Source organism: Schistocerca piceifrons, chromosome 4 (genome assembly GCF_021461385.2).
Source record: "Schistocerca piceifrons isolate TAMUIC-IGC-003096 chromosome 4, iqSchPice1.1, whole genome shotgun sequence".
Lineage (NCBI taxonomy): Eukaryota > Metazoa > Arthropoda > Insecta > Orthoptera > Acrididae > Schistocerca > Schistocerca piceifrons.
Window position 1 is genome coordinate 513,221,195 of NC_060141.1, and position 19,381 is coordinate 513,240,575.

At 37.5% G+C, this 19,381-nt stretch overlaps 1 protein-coding gene across 1 annotated transcript in view; it reads left to right on the forward strand.

Moving 5' to 3' along the window:
• LOC124795954 (dynein axonemal heavy chain 6) overlaps positions 1-19,381 on the forward strand; it is a 1,096,896-nt gene that overhangs the window by 108,376 nt on the left and 969,139 nt on the right. The window contains exon 5 of the mRNA XM_047260034.1: positions 11,804-11,948. Coding sequence (XP_047115990.1) covers positions 11,804-11,948 — 145 coding nt within the window. The remainder of the gene's footprint in view (positions 1-11,803; positions 11,949-19,381) is intronic.

Consider the following 19,381-nt stretch of genomic DNA (forward strand, 5'->3'; position numbering starts at 1 on the left):
ACATACTTATTTCTAACAGGCCGCCGTGAAATATTGAGAATGGTGGTTCGAAAAGCATTACTTTCAAAGTAAATTTCCTTTTACACAAGATGAACTATGTGCGAGAATGTATGATGAACTTCTTATCACAGAGCATTTGGCTCTCGTTTAAAAATCAGCTCTGTGAGGATGATCATTTGAGAATTTGTAGACCAGATAATCAGACATTTATGTCGTTATTAAAAATTTTTCTGGCACATTTGTGTGATGTATATTAAAGTGTTACACGCGCAAAAAAGGTCAACATTGTATATGAAAGCTTAAATTCTCTTGTAACCGATTAATCTTAAAGACCAATATTACATGTGAAAGCTATGCTTTTCTTGTAGCAACACTATATACATTATTTTAAACCATTAACTTTTCCTATTTATGTGGTCATACTACGTAACAGTGATGTTGCTATTGGCTGACTACATCACGTGTCCTATGCTCTGAATATCCGCCGTCATCGGCTGACAAGATAGTGTGACATGAGCTATGACTGGCTGACAAAAATGCACCGCAATCTTGATTTCAATGCTTCAGAAAGTAACATGCGGTGTTTGGTGGAATTCGAATTAATATTTTCATAATACGAAAATATGCGGCATACATGTTGCTGCACATCACAGATCTTTCCAAAACATGTTTTTCCCCCGTTTATAAGACCATAATGATTCAATGGTTGATAAGTTTTACAGTTCCGAGGAAAAGTATACCATCACTTAACACGGGAAAAGTGTATTTTCACCTGGAGAAAGTGTATTTTTAACCAGGAAATCTTGGAATTTTTTTCCTCATCCACGTATACACCCTGAACCTGAATCCATATTAAATGACAAAAATGACAATACTTACAATAGTATCATCTCTGTTTTCAGGAACTGCCTACATCATTAAAATTGCACACACACACACACACACACACACACACACACACACACACACACACACACACACCTTGATGTTTACCATTAATATTTAGTTATGTTACCATGATAGCTGCCAAGAGCAGCTGCAAGATCTCATTGAAACTATATGTACATCAACTACTGGCACAAATTGTACATCCCTCTGCATATTTTAAAGCATTAACCAATGTATTACCCCAACCTTTAGGCAGTTATTACATGTAACAGATATAATCTAAGACCCCTTGCCATGTAAAGTTCACTGTCATAAAGTCACTCTTTCCATCATCTCTTTCCCTCTCACTTTCTGTTTCTCTCCCTCTGTCTCCAGCCTTTTATATCTATCTATTAATCCCAATCAAAACTGTTATTTATGTATAATTTTACCACTGTACCCAATATGATTATTGTACTTAAAGTTTGTAACATTTCACCTGATTGTATAAACATGCATGAAGTTTAAGCTATTTTACATTTCACCTGATTGTATAAACGATTATGACGTTTAAGCTATTTTGTTGTTGTTGTTGTGGTCTTCAGTCCAGAGAATGGTTTGATACAGCTCTCCATGCTACTCTATCCTGTGCAAGCTTCTTCATCTCCCAGTACCTACTGCAACCTACATCCTTCTGAATCTGTTTAGTGTACTCATCCCTTGGTCTCCCTCTACAATTTTTACCCTCCACTCAGCCCTCCAATACTAAATTGGTGATCCCTTGATGCCTCAGAATACGTCCTACTAACCGATCCCTTCTTCCAATCAAGTTGTGCCACACATTTCTCTTCTCTCCAATTCTATTCAGTACCTCCTCATTAGTTATGTGATCTACCCATCTAATCTTCAGCATTCTTCTGTAGCACCAGATTTCGAAAGCTTCTGTTCTCTTCTTGTCTAAACTATTTGTCGTCCACGTTTCACTTCCATACATTGCTACACTCCATACAAATACTTTCAGAAAAGACTTCCTGACATATAAATCTAAATTCGATGTTAACAAATTTCTCTTCTTCAGAAACGCTTTCCTTGTGATTGCCAGTTTACATTTTATATCCTCCGCATTTCAACCATCATCAGTTATTTTGCTCCTCAAATACCAAAACTCCTTTACTACTTTAAGTGTCTCATTTCCTAATCTAATTCCAGCAGCATCACCCAATTTAATTCGACTACATTCCATTATCCTCGTTTTGCTTTTGTTGATGTTCATCTTATATCCTCCTTTGAAGACACTGTCCATTCTGTTCAACTGCTCTTCCAGGTCCTTAGCTGTCTCTGGCAGAATTACAATGTCATCGGTGAACCCCAAAGTTTTTATTTCTTCTCCATGGATTTTAATACCTACTCCGTATTTTTCTTTTGTTTCCTTTACTGCTTGCTCAATGTACAGATTGAATAACATTGGGGATAGGCTACAACCCTGTCTCACTCCCTTCCCAACCACTGCTTCCCTTTCATGCCCCTCGACTCTTACAACTGCCATCTGGTTTCTGTACAAATTGTAACTAGCCTTTTGCTCCCTGTATTTTACCCTTGACACCTTCTGAATTTGAAAGAGAGTAATCCAGTCAACATTGTCAAGAGCTTTCTCTAAGTCTACAAATACTAGAAACGTAGGTTTGCCTTTCCGTAATCTATTTTCTAAGATAAGTCGTAGGGTCAGTATTGCCTCACGTGTTCCTATCATTTCTGCGGAATCCAAACTGATCTTCCCCGAGGTCGGCTTCTACCAGTTTTTCCATTCATCTGTAAAGAATTCGCATTAGTATTTTGCAGCTGTGACACATTAAACTGATAGTTTGGTAATTTTCGCATTTGTCAACACCTGGTTTCTTTGGGATTTGAATTATAATATTCTTCTTGAAGTCTGAAGGTATTTCGCCTGTCTCATACATCTTGCTCACCAGATGGTAGAGTTTTGTCAGGACTGGCTCTCCCAAGGCTGCCAGTAGTTCTAATGGAATGTAGTCTACTCCTGGGGCCTTGTTTCGACTTAGGTCTTTCAGTGCTCTGTCAAACTCTTCATGCAGTATCATATCTCCCATTTCATCTTCATCTACATTTTCTTCCATTTCTATAATATTGACCTCAAGAACATCGCCCTTGTATAGACCTCTATATACTCATTCCACCTGTCTGGTTTCCCTTCTTTGCTAAGTACTGGGTTTCCATCTGTGCTCTTAATATTCATACAAGCCGTCCTCTTTTCTCCAAAGGTCTCTTTAATTTTCCTGTTGGCAGTATCTATCTTACACTTAGTGATATGTGTTTCTGCATCCTTACATTTGTCCTCTAGCCATCCCTGCTTAGCCATTTTGCACTTCCTGTTGATCTCATTTTTGAGACATTTGTATTCCTTTTTGCCTGCTTCATTTAATGCATTTTTGTATCTTCTCCTTTCATCAATTAAATTCAATATCTATTCTATTACCCAATGATTTCTATTAGCCCTCGTCTTTTTACCTACTTGATCCTCTGCAACCTTCACTATTTCATCTCTCAAAGCTACCCATTCTTCTTCTACTGTATTTCTTTCCATCATTCTTGTCAATCATTCCCTAATGCTCTCTTTGAAGCTCTCTACAATCTCTGGATCTTTCAGTTTATCCAGGTCCCATCTCCTCGAGATCCCAACTTTTTGCAATTTCTTCAGTTTTTATGTACAGTTCATAACCAATAGATTGTGGTGAGAGTCCACATCTGCCCCTGTAAATGTCTTACAATTTAAAACCTGGTTCCTGAATCCCTATCTTACCATTATATAATCTATCTGATACCTTCCAATATCTCCAGGCTTCTTCCATGTATACAACCTTCTTTTATGATTCTTGAACCAAGTGTTGGCTATGATAAGTTATGCTCTGTGCAAAATTCTACCAGGCAGCTTCCTCTTTCATTCCTTACTCCCATTCCATATTCACCTACTATGTTTCCTTCTCTTCCTTTTCCTACTGTAGAGTTTCGGTCACCAATGACTATTAAATTTTCGTCTCCCTTCACTATCTGAATAATTTCTCTTATCTCATGATGCATTTCATCAATCTCTTCGTCATCTGTGGAGCTAGTTGGCATATAAACTTGTACTGTTGTTGTAGGTGTGGGCTTCGTATCTATCTTGGCCAGAATAATGCATTCCCTGTGCTGTTTGTAGTAGCTTACCCGCATTCCTATTTTCCTATTCATTATTAAATCTACTCCTGCATTACCCCTATTTGATTTTGTATTTATAACCCTGTATTCACCTGACCAGAAGTCTTGTTCCTCCTGCCACCGAATTTCACTAATTCCCACTATATCTAACTTTAACCTATCCACTTCCCTTTTTAAATTTTCTAATCTACCTGCCCGATTAAGGGATCTGACATTCCACGCTCCGATCCATAGAACGCAAGTTTTCTTTCTCCTGATAACAACGTCCTCCTGAGTAGTCCCCACCCAGAGATCCAAATGGGGGACTATTTTACCTCCAGAATATTTTACCCAAGAGGATGCCATCATCATTTATCCAAACAGTAAAGCTGCATGCCCTTGGGAAAAAATTACGGCCGTATTTTCCCCTAACTTTCAGCTGTTCACAGTACCAGCACATCAAGGATGTTTTGGTTATTGTTACAAGGCCAGATCAGTCAATCATCCAGACTGTTGCCCCTGCAACTACTGAGAAAGCTGCTGCCCGTCTTCAGGAACCACATGTTTGTCTGGCCTCTGTTGTGGTTGCACCTATAATATGGATATTTTAACTTGTCAAAATCGGATTTATATACCACCTGAAGTATTTATTCCAATGCATGTATACGATTCTTCAAAACAAACGCCTCCAAATCATTAAATGCATGTATACGATTCTTCAAAACAAACACCTCCAAATCATTAAAAAAAATGTATATTTTGTTATTACATGAGAGTGAAAGGAACCTGTGTGCACTGGAGGTACTCTATTTTACTTATTTTATGTTGACTGTTAGATATACGTTTAAGTTTTTGTCAAAAGAAACCCAAAACCATGTTCTACCATGTCCTGAAGTAGTGTTTTGTTTTCTCCACTAGACAGTGCCACAAGTTCCTCCAAAAAATCGTAACACAACACACACATCCTGCTTTCATACTTTTCAAGGGACTTCAAAAAATGGTATAAAATGGAAGAAAATGTAAAATGTGGAAAATAATGTTTTAACCTATAAAAGTTACGTATAGGATACCCCCTTGCATTTTTGCACATTATGTATGATATATGCACAGAACAGGCATCAGAAGACTTGTCAGGGACTTGTTTATTACTTAATAAAGGTTTATTATCTAATGAAAACCACTTACGTAACTGGAACTGATAACTGTATAGGAAGTAGGAACATTTTACTCAGTTTCATATGTCATAATGTTTTTGAAAGCCTGCAGCTGTCATTCATTATTTAACTATTAAAACACTGCACTAGTTACATGTTCTTTCATGTTTATCATGACGCATTTCGAGAATTTTTTTATTGTTGTCAATTGCAAATATGTACGTAAGTATTTTATATGCTGTTCAAATATGTGTTTTTCTGCGTCTCTTGCACTGTTGTCATCTTTTTGAGGTTATCAGGTACTGTGCCTCATCAGTTATGTAGAAATTTACACACACACACACACACACACACACACACACACAAACTATCACTCGCATTGTTTGTTTTGTAATGTCACAAAAAATACGTATGTGAATACTGCACTTGTCAATGAGGATAAATTCTTGGAACAGGTTTTGCTCAGCATGAATAAAACATGTAACCGGCACTACATTTAAACTAAAAACCATTTAAGCCATGCAAAGTGAATGACTGTGTCAACTAGCACTCCACTTGGCCATACGCTGAAAGATACTAAATATGGTTCGACAAAGGTGTCACGATGATCACAGCAATCATGAAACTGTGTTTGCGCAGTAGAGACAGTTTGTAAATGGTTGTGATTTGTCAGGATATCTTCATTTGGACGAACCTAGTTACTCACACCAGCCACCACGCCAAGTAGAGCTTGGCAGTGGCGGGAGATATGGCATCAATTGTTCCAACTTTTACACATTTACCAGTTCAAATCCGCTGAGTAGAGTGCCCTGGTGTCAATAAACTTAACCAAATAAATATTTGTAAACACTACTGGATGGCCAACGTCATGCCAGATCATTATTTCTCCACAGACATTTTTTCGTAATGCGTAAATTGCGGGAAAATTATAAATACGTTGATGAAAAATCAGGTTGAAATTAACATTGTGGGCATATGAAATTTGGCGGACTGATAAAAAAGGTCATATATGGTGGGAAAACATTAATTCTGGGAACCTAAAAGTGGGGTTATACTGTATGTGCATTGTCATTTAAGTATAAGAGTCACTAGTTTTTTGCAGAGGCTTCTGCAAGATGTTTAGTTATCAACTTTACATGTTATCCTTGCTGCACACTTCTATGATATAAATACTTTTTTGATCTTAGCTGCAGATCAAGGCATGAAAAGAGATTACTTAGTGTAAAACAAGCAGAACAGAGCTTTTTGTACTTGTACAGCCACAATTTAGTATCCATCTATATGCCGGAGAATTTTGCATGCAAAGCTTTGTCCAGTTGTGTCCATTGCTCTCCACTTCTGCTATATTTAAGTTATTTTGATTTATGTGGAACTGGATGATATGAGTGTTAGTAATAGTAAGTGTTAAATTCTTTACCATAAACCAGTTTTCTGACCCTCACATATTGGCTACCCTACAAAGCAGGTCGATAAGGGATACCGTTGTTCAGGGCAGTCTGTAACACAGGGGCTTGGGTTACAAAACACTTGATTGCCTGTATCTCTGCTCCTGTTGGAAGTAGGAGGCTATAAACCCCACAGTGCTGATTCTCGTGAAGTTTGCTGTTTGTGTGCCAAATTTGTTTGGAATTGATCCACGGCTTGGAAGGAAACCCCCATACATACATACAGACATACATACATACTTTCTGCTTTATGTATGTAGACTATCTTTTTCCAAGCAGTGTCGCTTGTGTATGCATTTGACAAATGAATTGAACTCATCTCCAATTCCACTCTCTGTGTGTCAACTCTTCTTCCTCTCTGTCCACCTCATCCCTGCTCTATCTGGTCTATCTCCTCCTTGCTCTCTCTTTGTCTCTTGATCTCCTTCTCCCCTCTCTTTGTCCATCACCTCTCAAACTGTTCACAGTAGTGGCAATGTTCCGCCATGTCCTTAGCCCATAGCAGAACGTTACCCTGTGTGTATCCAACAACAAATCTAATTTTCTGGACTTCAGTCCAGGTACAAAATAAAAATTTCAGAATGCTCTGATAAAGACCATGGGATTTCCCTTCAGGGGTAGATACCAGAAATTGTCGATGCCTAAGTAATCCCTCATCTGAAAGTAATGTTGACAAACACACCATGCTGTCAGTGACAGGCATGTTTATGTTCACTTGTGTCATAGCGCATGGCAACTGCGCTTGCTCAACAGTTTAAGCTGCTGGCAAGTGTCGTTGCATTCTGCAACCTTTGCTATTTTCTTTGATGGGCAAGCCCCATATTATGGGTAACTAGTGAAAGTATGTAACTCCTCTAAAAACATGGGTTTATTTATGTCAAATATTATTTTCAAATGTCAGTAGTTTTAGCAATACTGCCTCATAACCTTTCCTCTGCTTCCTTTCATCCTAAATCCATGTTAACTAAAGTTGACCATCTTTCACTATTAGAGCTTCAACTAGAGTATCTACATAAATTTTGCACTCTGTCACTACCTTTTCAGCAAGGGTACTGCCCGTATACAGCATCCCGGCTTCAGCTTTTTCAGTTATTTCCTTTATATCTGTACATATCTTAACTCTCTGTTTTTTGGCAAATTTTTACCCTTGAGTTTAATTGGTCTACTTCTGTAGGTAAGTTTTTCCATATGTCTTGCAGCTCACTGACTGCACCAGTCAAAAATTCTTACCGTCGCAACCACTTGGGGTTGCATCTCCTGAATTAGAGAATATACTTCACTAAGGTCTAGTAACTCACCTGCTAGTTGTTCCAGTTTATCATCTACAGATAATACTTTTTCCTTTAACATATTCATATTGCAGGACATGTTATTATTTCTTGTTTTAGTTGTTTACCTAGCTTGGTCAACTTCCTGGTTGGTTCGTCAGATAATTCAGTGCATATAGTTTTGCTCACCTCACTGAACTATTGACTAATACTGTCCTTGAAATCATTAAATGCCTTATTTTGCTGTATATTTACCTGATGTTTTATGAACTGCTTTGTCATACCTTTAAGTTGTTGTGTTACACATTTCTGAAATTCCTGTTGTTTTGTAAACTGTTGTGTTATTAGTTGCATGAGTTGTGTCAAATTCTGGGTGTTACTAGTATTTACATTGCTTTTACGAACCATTTCCTGCTCTTGCATTCACGATGTTGTGAGCAAATAATCAAAGTAATTTTCGCTGTTGCGCACTTCAGTTTCAGTATTTGAACATCATAAAAGTGACATCATGGTTAGTTATATATCAATTGTCATCATTTATTGATAGTGGGATGCTAACCTCATTGTTTTTGTAGCCATTGGCCAGTTCACAAGTTGGCACATTACTTTCAACTGTTGCCAAGCTCGCATTTCCGACGTCTTGGTATATTGCATTTTGAAATGAATTTTCAACAATGGTCATTTCCTCTGACTCCATTGTGAATAGTGTTTAACAAAATTAAGAATAAAAGTTTTTCAAAAATGAAATTTTTTCTTTATTGGTACCTTTCAATTAAAGTATTTTTATGTCCATATTCACTAATAAACCTGATTATTATCTGACACAGTCGTATAGAATTTGATGGCTTATGTTGCACTTTAATATTGACTTTATACAAATTTTCATCTTTTCTTTAGAAATGCGTTTTCCATAAGGGATATTAATTGGAATGAAAAGAGATTATCTACTGCCAGAGGGATGATGCCAAGCACGGCCATACAAGCATGCAGCCTAGCAGCTTCCTACCTTTACCTGAAACCAGCGTTCCTGGCGCATCTCGTTTGTAGGCAGAATTTAATTTAATAATAATTTGCTCCTTCAATGTTTTTCTTATTCCCACTCTCACAGACATGTAAGAAATACAATAAAAGTCTCATTAGTTTCTTGTAACAAAAAAGGGATCATTTATCTCAAAAAAATTCTGCTCGGTGCCAACCTTTAAATGGTCACCATTGAACAGTGGCATAATGTGTGAGGGGATGGGCAAATTAATAGAAACTGATTAATAATTGCTGCTCAAATAATTAAAAAAAGTAATTGGAAAGAATAATTGAAAGATAATGGAATGTACATGTATCCTGGGTGAACTTTAACTTAAACTAATAGCAACAGACCTTCAGTGTCAAAATACTGAGTGTGAGATCTTACTGTGTCACAGAGTGGCTGGGTCGCGTATTATTTCTAAGTCATCATCCAGCCACAGTTATTTATCCCTTTTCTAACAGCTTCCTTACAGGTATTTTATCCATTACATTATATAGTTATCCCGCTGTCTCTCACTGGGATTTTATTATGAGCTTTTATGAACCTCACCTTCTTGGAGTTGCTTTACGTTTCCTGTGGTGAGATCAAACGTAGTTTTCCAGTTTATTGATCTTCTTCCATAGATTGTGAAAATCTTCTTTGGTATAATATTAATACAAGGACACTGATGACCTAGCTGTTTAGCTCCCTCCACCATAAATCATCATCGTCATCATCGTACACTGCTCACACAAATTCCTCTTGCTGCTTTGAACTTCCTGATGCAGGATTCTCAGCATGGGCAAAATGATGAACAGACGGGTGTAATTGATGTAAATATATAAATGAATAAACTTACTTTTATTACACTTTTTAATATACAGTTTGAATACACATTTTGAAACAATACTGTCACAGCGGATCTAGTCATACGTCCACCTGTTACCACTTATAGAAACGAACAGGTCAAGATACAGAAATTAATCAATTGAAGAGCATGTCTCTTCTCTCTCTCTTATTATTATTATTATTATTATTATTATTATTAAAACATTATCTCTGGTGCAAAGCAATTTGTTAATTGACGTTTGGCTTTACATGTACAAAAAGAAAAGAATGAAGGGGCGAAAAAATATAATCCATTACAAGCAGTGAAATTGCAAATTTCTGTGAGACACCAACAGTTGACATGTGGGATCCGGTGGACCCAATGAAGCTTGCTCACTGAGCCACGACTCTAGCAGCTCATTACTGTGACTGCACTTTGCTACCATAACATACTCTGTTTGTTGTTGCATAATTTGTAATAACTCTTTTACGTTTGGAGGAATAAAAGTTAAAATGTACCACTCTCTAGCCCACCTCTTATTACCATTGTGTACAAAGTTATACACAACATCTGGCAATGAGGATGGGATGGACCTCTCTTCCTGATGTGCTGTCCCACATGCTGCCTCAAGTCCCTCTGGGGTCATTGAGACGCCTCAGTCTTAGTTTGCTACTCCATCTCCGGATGTGGGTGCCTGCCCTCTGTGCAGTTTTTCAACTGGTATTCCTGTGCAGGCTCAGTGCATATGCCAGGCCATGGGCAGTAGCTTGTGTCATCAGCTTCAGTTTCAGCTCCTGTTTCCTCATTGTGACTTGAATCCAGGCCCCCCCCCCTCCCCCACTGCCCACCCCATCATTGTTCGCTCATCTATACTACGTGGAGACAGTAAGCAAGTTGTGGTGGTGGTGGTTGAGGGATCAGAGCAAACCCTATATGGCTCCACCACTTTCATTCCTCTTGACTTCTAACTTGCATGCAACTCTACCACTATTATTTTACACAGTAGTTTCAGACACCCATGTCTACATCTTCGAATCAAAGCACATTTCTTCTCCTACCTTACTGCATACTAAAATCCTGCACAAAACAGTTGACTACTACAAAAGACAGATGATTTAGTGTGGCTACCCTGCCTATTTGTTACAACCAGCTGTTGTTGGGTGAGAATTATGTTGAAATAAGAACAAGTATGAATAGCACCATAATGTCCTACACTGACATGAATTCCAAAGATCTGTGAAAAGAAACTTTTAAGTAGCCAGACTGCAGCAAAACTCATTAAAAGATAGAGTGGTTGTAGTCAAATGCCCTAGCAACATTATTTACTATTTTTGTGGGCTAAAAGTTTTTGGTACAAGAATTTAAAATTTGCCTTCTCAAAACTAAATTTTGTGCCTGTGTAATGGTGACTAGGCACTTCTGCTTTTTGATGAATTTTCTCACAATGTATTTTATTTCTTGTCAATATTGTGAATGACAGAATGCTATTAACCATATAGTGGAGATATGGAGTTGCAGATAGGCACAACAAAGGGACTGTCGACAGTTTTCTGCCAGCTGTTCATTCTTTGTCCCATGAATACTGATGTTACAATGCAGTTCATGTGTATATGCACAAAGTGAACAACTATTCAAAGCAAGTAAATTGTACCAAGACTGGAAACTATTAATAGTGTAACTAGAAAGTGCTACAATATGCAAATTATGTGTATAAGAGAATGGAAGCAAAATACACGAAAGGTTCTGAGGGAATAGTTGATGTACCAGAAGCCTTTCTTGCAGTTTCCTCTTTTATCTATGAGATTCTTTGCCTGTATGTATTTTAGTTGTTTTTCTGTTTCTGATAAGACTGGTTCTTACTGTTAAATTTTTACTATCTGTGCTTTCTATTTGAATGTTCTTGTGTTATCTGAATTTTGTGTTTGTTATTAATTTCAAGAATGCTGTGTGCACAGATATGTAGTGTAGTCACTAGATAAATATGGTAAAGTTAAATTGTCTGTTCAGAGAATGATATGGTAACTTTCATTCTTTAAACATTTCAGAGTGGTTCCATACAAAAATATTGATAAGCAGAATTTTCTGACAATAAGTTCAGAAGGAGTGACTCAATTTTATCCTGGTGATATGGTATTTACTAGTCTTCAGCAGTGGGAATATGAGTATGACAGATATTGTAACTTGATATTAGTAAGTATTAGTGGCATTAATGCTGATTCGGTTCACGTAAATGGTAAACAGTGACACATTCTTCATTGTTTAAATACATTGTCATTGCAACTTTTGTAATACCATTGTTATTCTGCAGTATGTTTGGACTTTTATATATTGTTCTTTTATATTGCTTCTCTTATTTATTCTTATGTATTTTAAAGAACAATATGAAAATTATAGATTACTACACCCACATATAGGAGGCATTTAGTGGTTGACAGGCACATTGAAACAATATTGCTAGAAATTTTCAGCTTTTGGACTAATTCCAATGTCAGGCATAGACGAAACATATACATAAGCAGGACTCACAGATAAAAATGCCCACTGCCATCTCTGGATGCTAAGGCCCAACTGCAAGTGCGTCTAAGGTGAGCAGTGATCTTGGCTGAGGTTGAACAGTTGGGATACAGAAGATATATGAGGCAAGTTGGGGGAGGGATAGCAGGGTAAAGATGGGAAAAGATGCTAGAGCTGCCTGCTGGATTGTCAGGAGCATGGCAGAGCAGCATAGTGGGCTGCTAGATGCATTATTGGGAGACTTTGCTGATTGCTGGTGTGTGTGTGTGTGTGTGTGTGTGTGTGTGTGTGTGTGTGTGTGTGTGTGTGTGTGTGTTTAAGGGGAGAGGGTGGAAGGGGAAAGGAAAGAAGTAGGGAAGGGGAAAGGACTATGCAGATTCACTGGTGGAATAGAAGGCATGTGTAGGGCTGGAGTTGGGAGCAGGGACTAGTGAAGGTTGAGGCTAGGAGGGTTACAGGAATGAAGGATGCATTGCAGGGAGAGTTCCCACCTGCACAATTTAGAAAAGTTGTTGTGATGGGAGAAATCTAGATGGTGCAGGCAGTGAAGCATATGTTAAAGTCAAGAACGTAGTGTTGAGCAGCATACTTGGCAACTGAGTTGTCCAGCTGTGTCTTGGCCGGCGTGGTGGTGCCATGTGGACAGACAGTTGTTTAGTGGTCATTCCCTCATAGAATCCCACACAGTAGTTTGCAGTGATCCCTTTATATTCTCTGCTTTGAGTCTGTGACTTCTCATAGTTTTGATTTGCACCCAAACTATAATTATATCTTGAGGTGCAAATCTTGTGGACATAATTTCTGTAACAATGCCAGAAGTAAGATTTTTCAACATGTTATTGATTCTCACAAATATAAACAGTTTCTTCAACAACAAACTCCATACATTCTTGTAAAAGCATATGGTAAATGCTTCTGAGCAAGACTCTCTTAACACAAGATATGTCACATATTCTACCTTGTTCAGAATGCTCATGTTGCCAGTTCGTTACATAATAAGAGAATGACACGAATCGAAGTGTCCAGTCTTCTTCTGTTACTTCATGGATTGTTCCCAGCATTGTTATGCAGAGAGCGGTTAGAATGGGCTTTGCCATGCTAGGACGATAATATGTGGAACATGCACAGACACCAATACAGGTATTTCACCTCATGGAGTTACTGTGGTCGCCTCTCCACCCTTGAAGACACACGGCATCCATCTGTATGCTTGACATGCAAAAATACATAAAAAAAAGCATTTATACTCTCTTAAATATCAAATCAGTATTATTTGTAGTTCACAAGCATTTTTGTTGCTGAGGTAGACTTAGGGTTACGTATCACTCTACCAGGTGGCAGCTAAGCTGGTAGATCACATTGCTGCTTTCGCATCTTGCCTTTGATAGTGTAGGAGATGTCTCTTATGGGACTGGATTATGTGTTAGTGGGAGATAGCATGGAATAAGTTTTGTGTCTAGGTATTAGATATACTGCAGGGATATGTGACATGAGGCAATGTACTCTGTGAAGAAGTGAAATAGGGAAGGATAAGAATATTGTGTAAGTTGGGTGGATCATGGAATAGCACTGTGGAAGGAATCGGATGAATGTGGGAGGATATTCCTCATTTCTAGGCATAGCTGGAGGTAGTCAAACCATGGTGGGAAAGTGATTCAGTTGCTCCAGTCATGGATGGTACAGACCAATGTGGGGGTTCCTCGTTTGTTGCCAATCAGTGGATATATTCGGGATGTTAGGTGGGTGGGGGGGTTTATGAAGGTGTCAGTGACTCTTGGCATATTTGGATGATTAGACTGTATGGAATGGTCTTCTTGATGTAGAATGAGTGGCAGATCTCAAAGTGAGGCTACATTTGATATGGATGAAGGTACTGATGTAGGTGGAGGTTGACATCGAGGAAGGTTAACTTGCTGGGCTGAGGAGGACTAGGTTAAGCAAACTGGGGACAATGTGTCAAGGTACTGCAAAAATGTGTATAGGTTGTCCTCACCCTTGGTCCAGTTCATGAAGATGTCATCAATGAATCTGAGCCATGTGAGGGATTTGGTATTCTGAGTAGGAAGGATTCCTCTAGATGGTACATGAATATGTTGGCATTGAATCATTCCACAAATACGCTCATTGGTGCACCAAAGATAAGGTTGTAGGCGATATCTTCAAAGGAGAAATAATTGTGGATGAGGGTATAGTTGGTTTGATGACCTGGAAGAAACTAGTAGGTTTGCAGTCAGTACTCAGGCATGGTCGTCAAGGTCATGGGAATTGCGAATGTTAGTATAGACAGAGGTGTGGTTAGTGTTTCATCATTGGTAGCGATATGTTGCCTTCAGGCATACCTGTTTTCCATCATTTTCAAATCACCAATCTAACACTACATTGCATGCACAATAAATATGACAGTATTTACTTTCAGATACAAAATTGGAGAATTACGTTTTGTTGTGAGTTGCTAAAAGATACTCCAAGACACTTTTATGTGTCTTGTTGTTACGCGACGTGGCACACCAAGAAATTTTGTATTAAGGAACAAAAGTTAAATAAAAATGAAACACAACATAAGGTGGCATGAGATGATGACAATTAGTCCATCAATCCATGATAACAAATAATTTAGCTAATTATGATATATCCAGTAGTATGTAATTAGAACTCTAGAGGCTCTGAAAAATTTATTTAGATCTATATACTAATGTTTATTTCATTCATATAATTATGCACTCATCAGATAATAATAATGTGCAATTTTTATAACTTGGTTTGAAGCTTGATTACTGTATTTATGGATTTTCTCAAGCTAATTAGTTATGTAGGTGTATATGAATCTAGTGTCACAGCATATGAATTAATTATTTTATGCAGTGATGCACAGTGCTACTCTTAATGTAGCTAGTTTACAGCTGTGTGTTATTTGATGCTTGCAGACATATATTATACATGTAAGTCTGCAGGCTGTCATGGCCGTTGTCACTGAAGTTAAAATCTTCTGGTTTATTAGGCCGTGTCATATTTCTTCTAAAATGATCGGCGTTTTGACCCCTCTATTGGGATCTTCTTCAGTATCTTCTAGTGTCCACCACCGCTAGGACAGTGTTCTAGCAGTAGTGGACACTGAAGATCCTGAGGAAGATCCCAGCAGAGGGGTTGGAATGTCAATCATTTTAGAAGAAATATGATGCGGACTAATAACCCAGAAAATTTTAACTTCGTATGTTATATATACTAACAACACATTTTCTTTGATTATATTTGAAGCAAGGATAGTGAAAATATATGCCTCTGATGGTTCTTTGGTGTGCTGGTAGCTGCAAGTAACATTTTTTGTTATTGTTGCAAGTAAACACATAACATTCAGCATTATCAAATGAAATATGGCGTTTGCTCAGTTTGTTGTGTGTCAGCTATGGCGTTTGCTCAGTCTGTTGTGTGTCAGCTAATCACAGTTGTCAGTTATCAGTAACTTTAAAAAATCAAATTGAACTCTGTTTCCAGAGACCTTTGAGGGCTCAAACATCAATGATGTATATATGCAGACTAAAGTGGTGAATAAAAATTTGCACCAAGGCGTTGGTACAGATTTTCATTTGTTGCTTTAGTGTGCATATATACTGTTGAAAATAATTAGAACTGAAAAATAATGAATACTGCCGCAACTGGTATTGTAAAATAACCATTTGGGCCAATTTTAGTGTACACCATCAGATCATGCTCTTTTCTTAAAGTAAATAGGTTCTTTCACAATTATTATGATAATGTGGTTTGATCACTACAGTCTTAATGGGTGATGAGATATTCTGACAATTTTATGGGTTGAAACTATTTTATGTATCCAACTTAGCGCTACCTACATTTTAATAATCTGAACATTGATTTCACCCCTTTCTTCACATATATAAAGTATTACTGGAAATGAAATGCAATTCCCAAAACTTAAGTATGTGTGTTGAGTCAAGCAGAGTGTATACACTCGCAGGAATATTGGAAAACCCTGGGAATTTTTTCATCTGGGAGAAAACTGGGAAAAACCTGGGAATTTTTTAGAATTCTGAGAATTTTTCATTGTTTTAGTTTTCAGTTAAATTTTTATAGCTTGGACTGGTAAGAAATGATACTCTAACAAAGAATTTTACTTTAGCCTGCTACTGCAAAATAATACTGCAGCAATGAAACATAAATGAGGAAAAAAATTAAAACTTGAGTTGCAAAGGAAATGTGCAATTTACAACAAAACATAGTGCACACACAAACGTCTGCCAACAGTAAAACTTATCAAAGGCTTTAGGACAAAGACTATGCAGTACTTTATAACAACAAACTGCTTGCGATGGTTGTGACATCATGACGGTTTGTATTAGGTTCATTTGAGCAATTGTAAATGGACTTATGCACGTGCTCAGTTGAGTCATGTGTCAGCAGTACCTTCTCCCACTTCTGGCTACTTGAAACGCGGCTGTTAGCTGTATCGGCAATAGCAACAAGCAGGCAGATGCTATCCAGAAAAATTTTACAGGTGCGCCCAAGCTACCAGATTCGCGCATGCACAGAGTAGTCTGAGTTAGTGGGTTGAGAGTTAGTCTCCATGTGAACTGTATTTCCGTTTAATGATTTTACTGTCTCCTCTTGGTTTACAGCTCTTACGTCAAATGGAAACAAAATGGATTTCTGTGGCTGGGAGCTATAAAGTGAATTAAAATACATTCACATAATTGTGGAAGGCTAAAATGGTAATTAGTTTCAATTTTATGATTTTATTTTATTTTCAGGTTTTAGGCAGTCACACATTAATTGCCTTGCAGAACAATGAATTTATTTTTATCAATTTGCTAAAAAATTTTGGCTTTAATTAATCTTTACTGCATAGGCAGTCAGTTTATTTGAAACACTATTGCTATTGTCAGTTGTTCACGGAATATCAAGCGCACGTTGTCATCTTCTGGGACTTACAATAAAGGACATGTTAAGAGATAATACAGAACTGGTACTCCAAGAAAATTTGCATCCCATAAACTACACTGAAAAGTTTAATATCGGCTTGGGGCCTACTTCTTTGTGAATCTGGAAATACGAATGTGTCCTTTAAGTTGATTTATGCCTTTTAGTATGGTTTACGAAATTCCAAAGGTTTTGGAGTATCCTCTGATGTCCTGTTTCATTTGTGACGTAATGTAAGATTTCTTAATGCTACATACATATGATTATATGGGCTACCTACGTTATTGTAGCTGTGCAGGCACAGTAACGCCATTTTCTGGCTTTGACAACTGCTGAAATTAATTGTGTAAGGTCACGGAAAATATTGCGATTGGTGGTTTGAGAAGAGTAACTTTCAAAGTACATTTCATTTTGCACAATACAAGTTGTGTTACGTGTGTAAACGTGTTTTGAATTTCTTAAATCACAGAGTCTTTGACTTTCATTTAAAACTTAATAGTTTTAGGGCCATTCACTTAGAAGAATTTCGAGCCCTTAAGACCAGACTTTTACATCATTACTTAAAATTTTACTGGCACATTTGTGTGATGTATAAAAGTGCAACACATGCAGAAAGACAAATATTATATGTGAAATCTTAGCTTTTCCTGTAGCTACGCTATGTACATTAATTACAACAATTAACTTTTCCTATTTGTGTGTTCGCACTACTTAACAGTGATGTTGCTATAGGCTGACATCATGTGTCCTATGCTCGGAATCACTGTGTTTACATGTGACACGTCTTCCAAAAGACGAAAACCAAATTTTGGATCCATTTTTCACTGTTGTATTTGCATGTTAAGGTCTGAAGTGGATATGCTAGCCCAGTTAACTATGGTGCCTGGGAAAACTGCTGATATAGTTTATGATTTAGTCAGCACAATCACTATTTCTCGTCAGTTAGACGACAAGGTGTAAACAGCTTCAGTCTAACATTTCGACTTATCCTTCACTGTGCAAAAAGCCACCCTGTCAATATTTAAAAAAAAAAAAAAAAAAAAAAAAAAATTGCAGAACTGGAAAACTGGCAGCCAGAAGCGGATTTCCAGAATTGATTTTGAAGTGTTTACATGACCACCCAGAAGTGTTATTGGGAGATCAGTTTACGAAATTGGCGTTTGCGAGCCCCCATGTAAACACACTGAATATTTGCTATCATCAGTTGGTGAGATCACGTGACATGAGCAATAATTGGCTTACAAAAGCTCATCACAACCTCGATTTCAATGCTTCAGAAATTAACGTTCTATATTTGGTGGAATTTGACTATGTGCTTTTGTAATACAAAAATATGCAGCATACATCTTGCTGCAAATCAAAGATCTGTTGAAAACCCATTTTTTTTGGGGTTCGTTTCCTAAAGTGGTGGGAGGTTCTACGCTGGTTTATAAAACCTTAACCATTCAAAGGATTCATAAGTTTTATGATTTCTAGGGAAAGTATACCATCACATAACACAGAAAAAGTGTATTTTCACCTGGGAGAAAATGTATTTTTTAACTGGGAAATCCGGGAATTTTTTTTCCTTCTCTGCTTATACACCCTGGTCAAGGTACCGGTACATAGCTGATTTAGTTGACTTAATATAATGGTTACACAGAATGCAAGTGCAATACTGGAAATCAAGTCCAGGGACAGAATATACAAACAAGCAGTAGTTAGTGGAAAAAGAGAGAGAGGGCCAGAAGGAAAATCATGTATGTACCTTTTCCACCCACTGCTTCCTTTTTCAAGGCAAAAAAATTAAAGATATAAAGAGCTGGCACAGATTCATCATTACGTCTGTGTTACTGACAATAGTGAGCTTATATGTGGGAGCAAGGAACATTTACTCAGCTTGTTGTATGAAGGGTGTGTTTTAAATCTGTATGAAAACAATGAAAGAAAACTTTTTTGTACTAATCATTTTATTGGCTTTTCAAAACAGTGTGCCTGACTGAAGCACCCAAAAGAGGGAAATGAAATGAAACTTCACAGGTGGAGAGGGTATGTGGTGTTTTGGTATTTATGAAATCAAATCAAATCTACAAAGAATTAGACAATGTGAGCCCACTTATTAGTTTGATGTTACGCCACCGCTGCCTTTATGCGTGCACTGGTTTGTTTGGGAAGGGTGTCATAAGGCTGTTCTATCC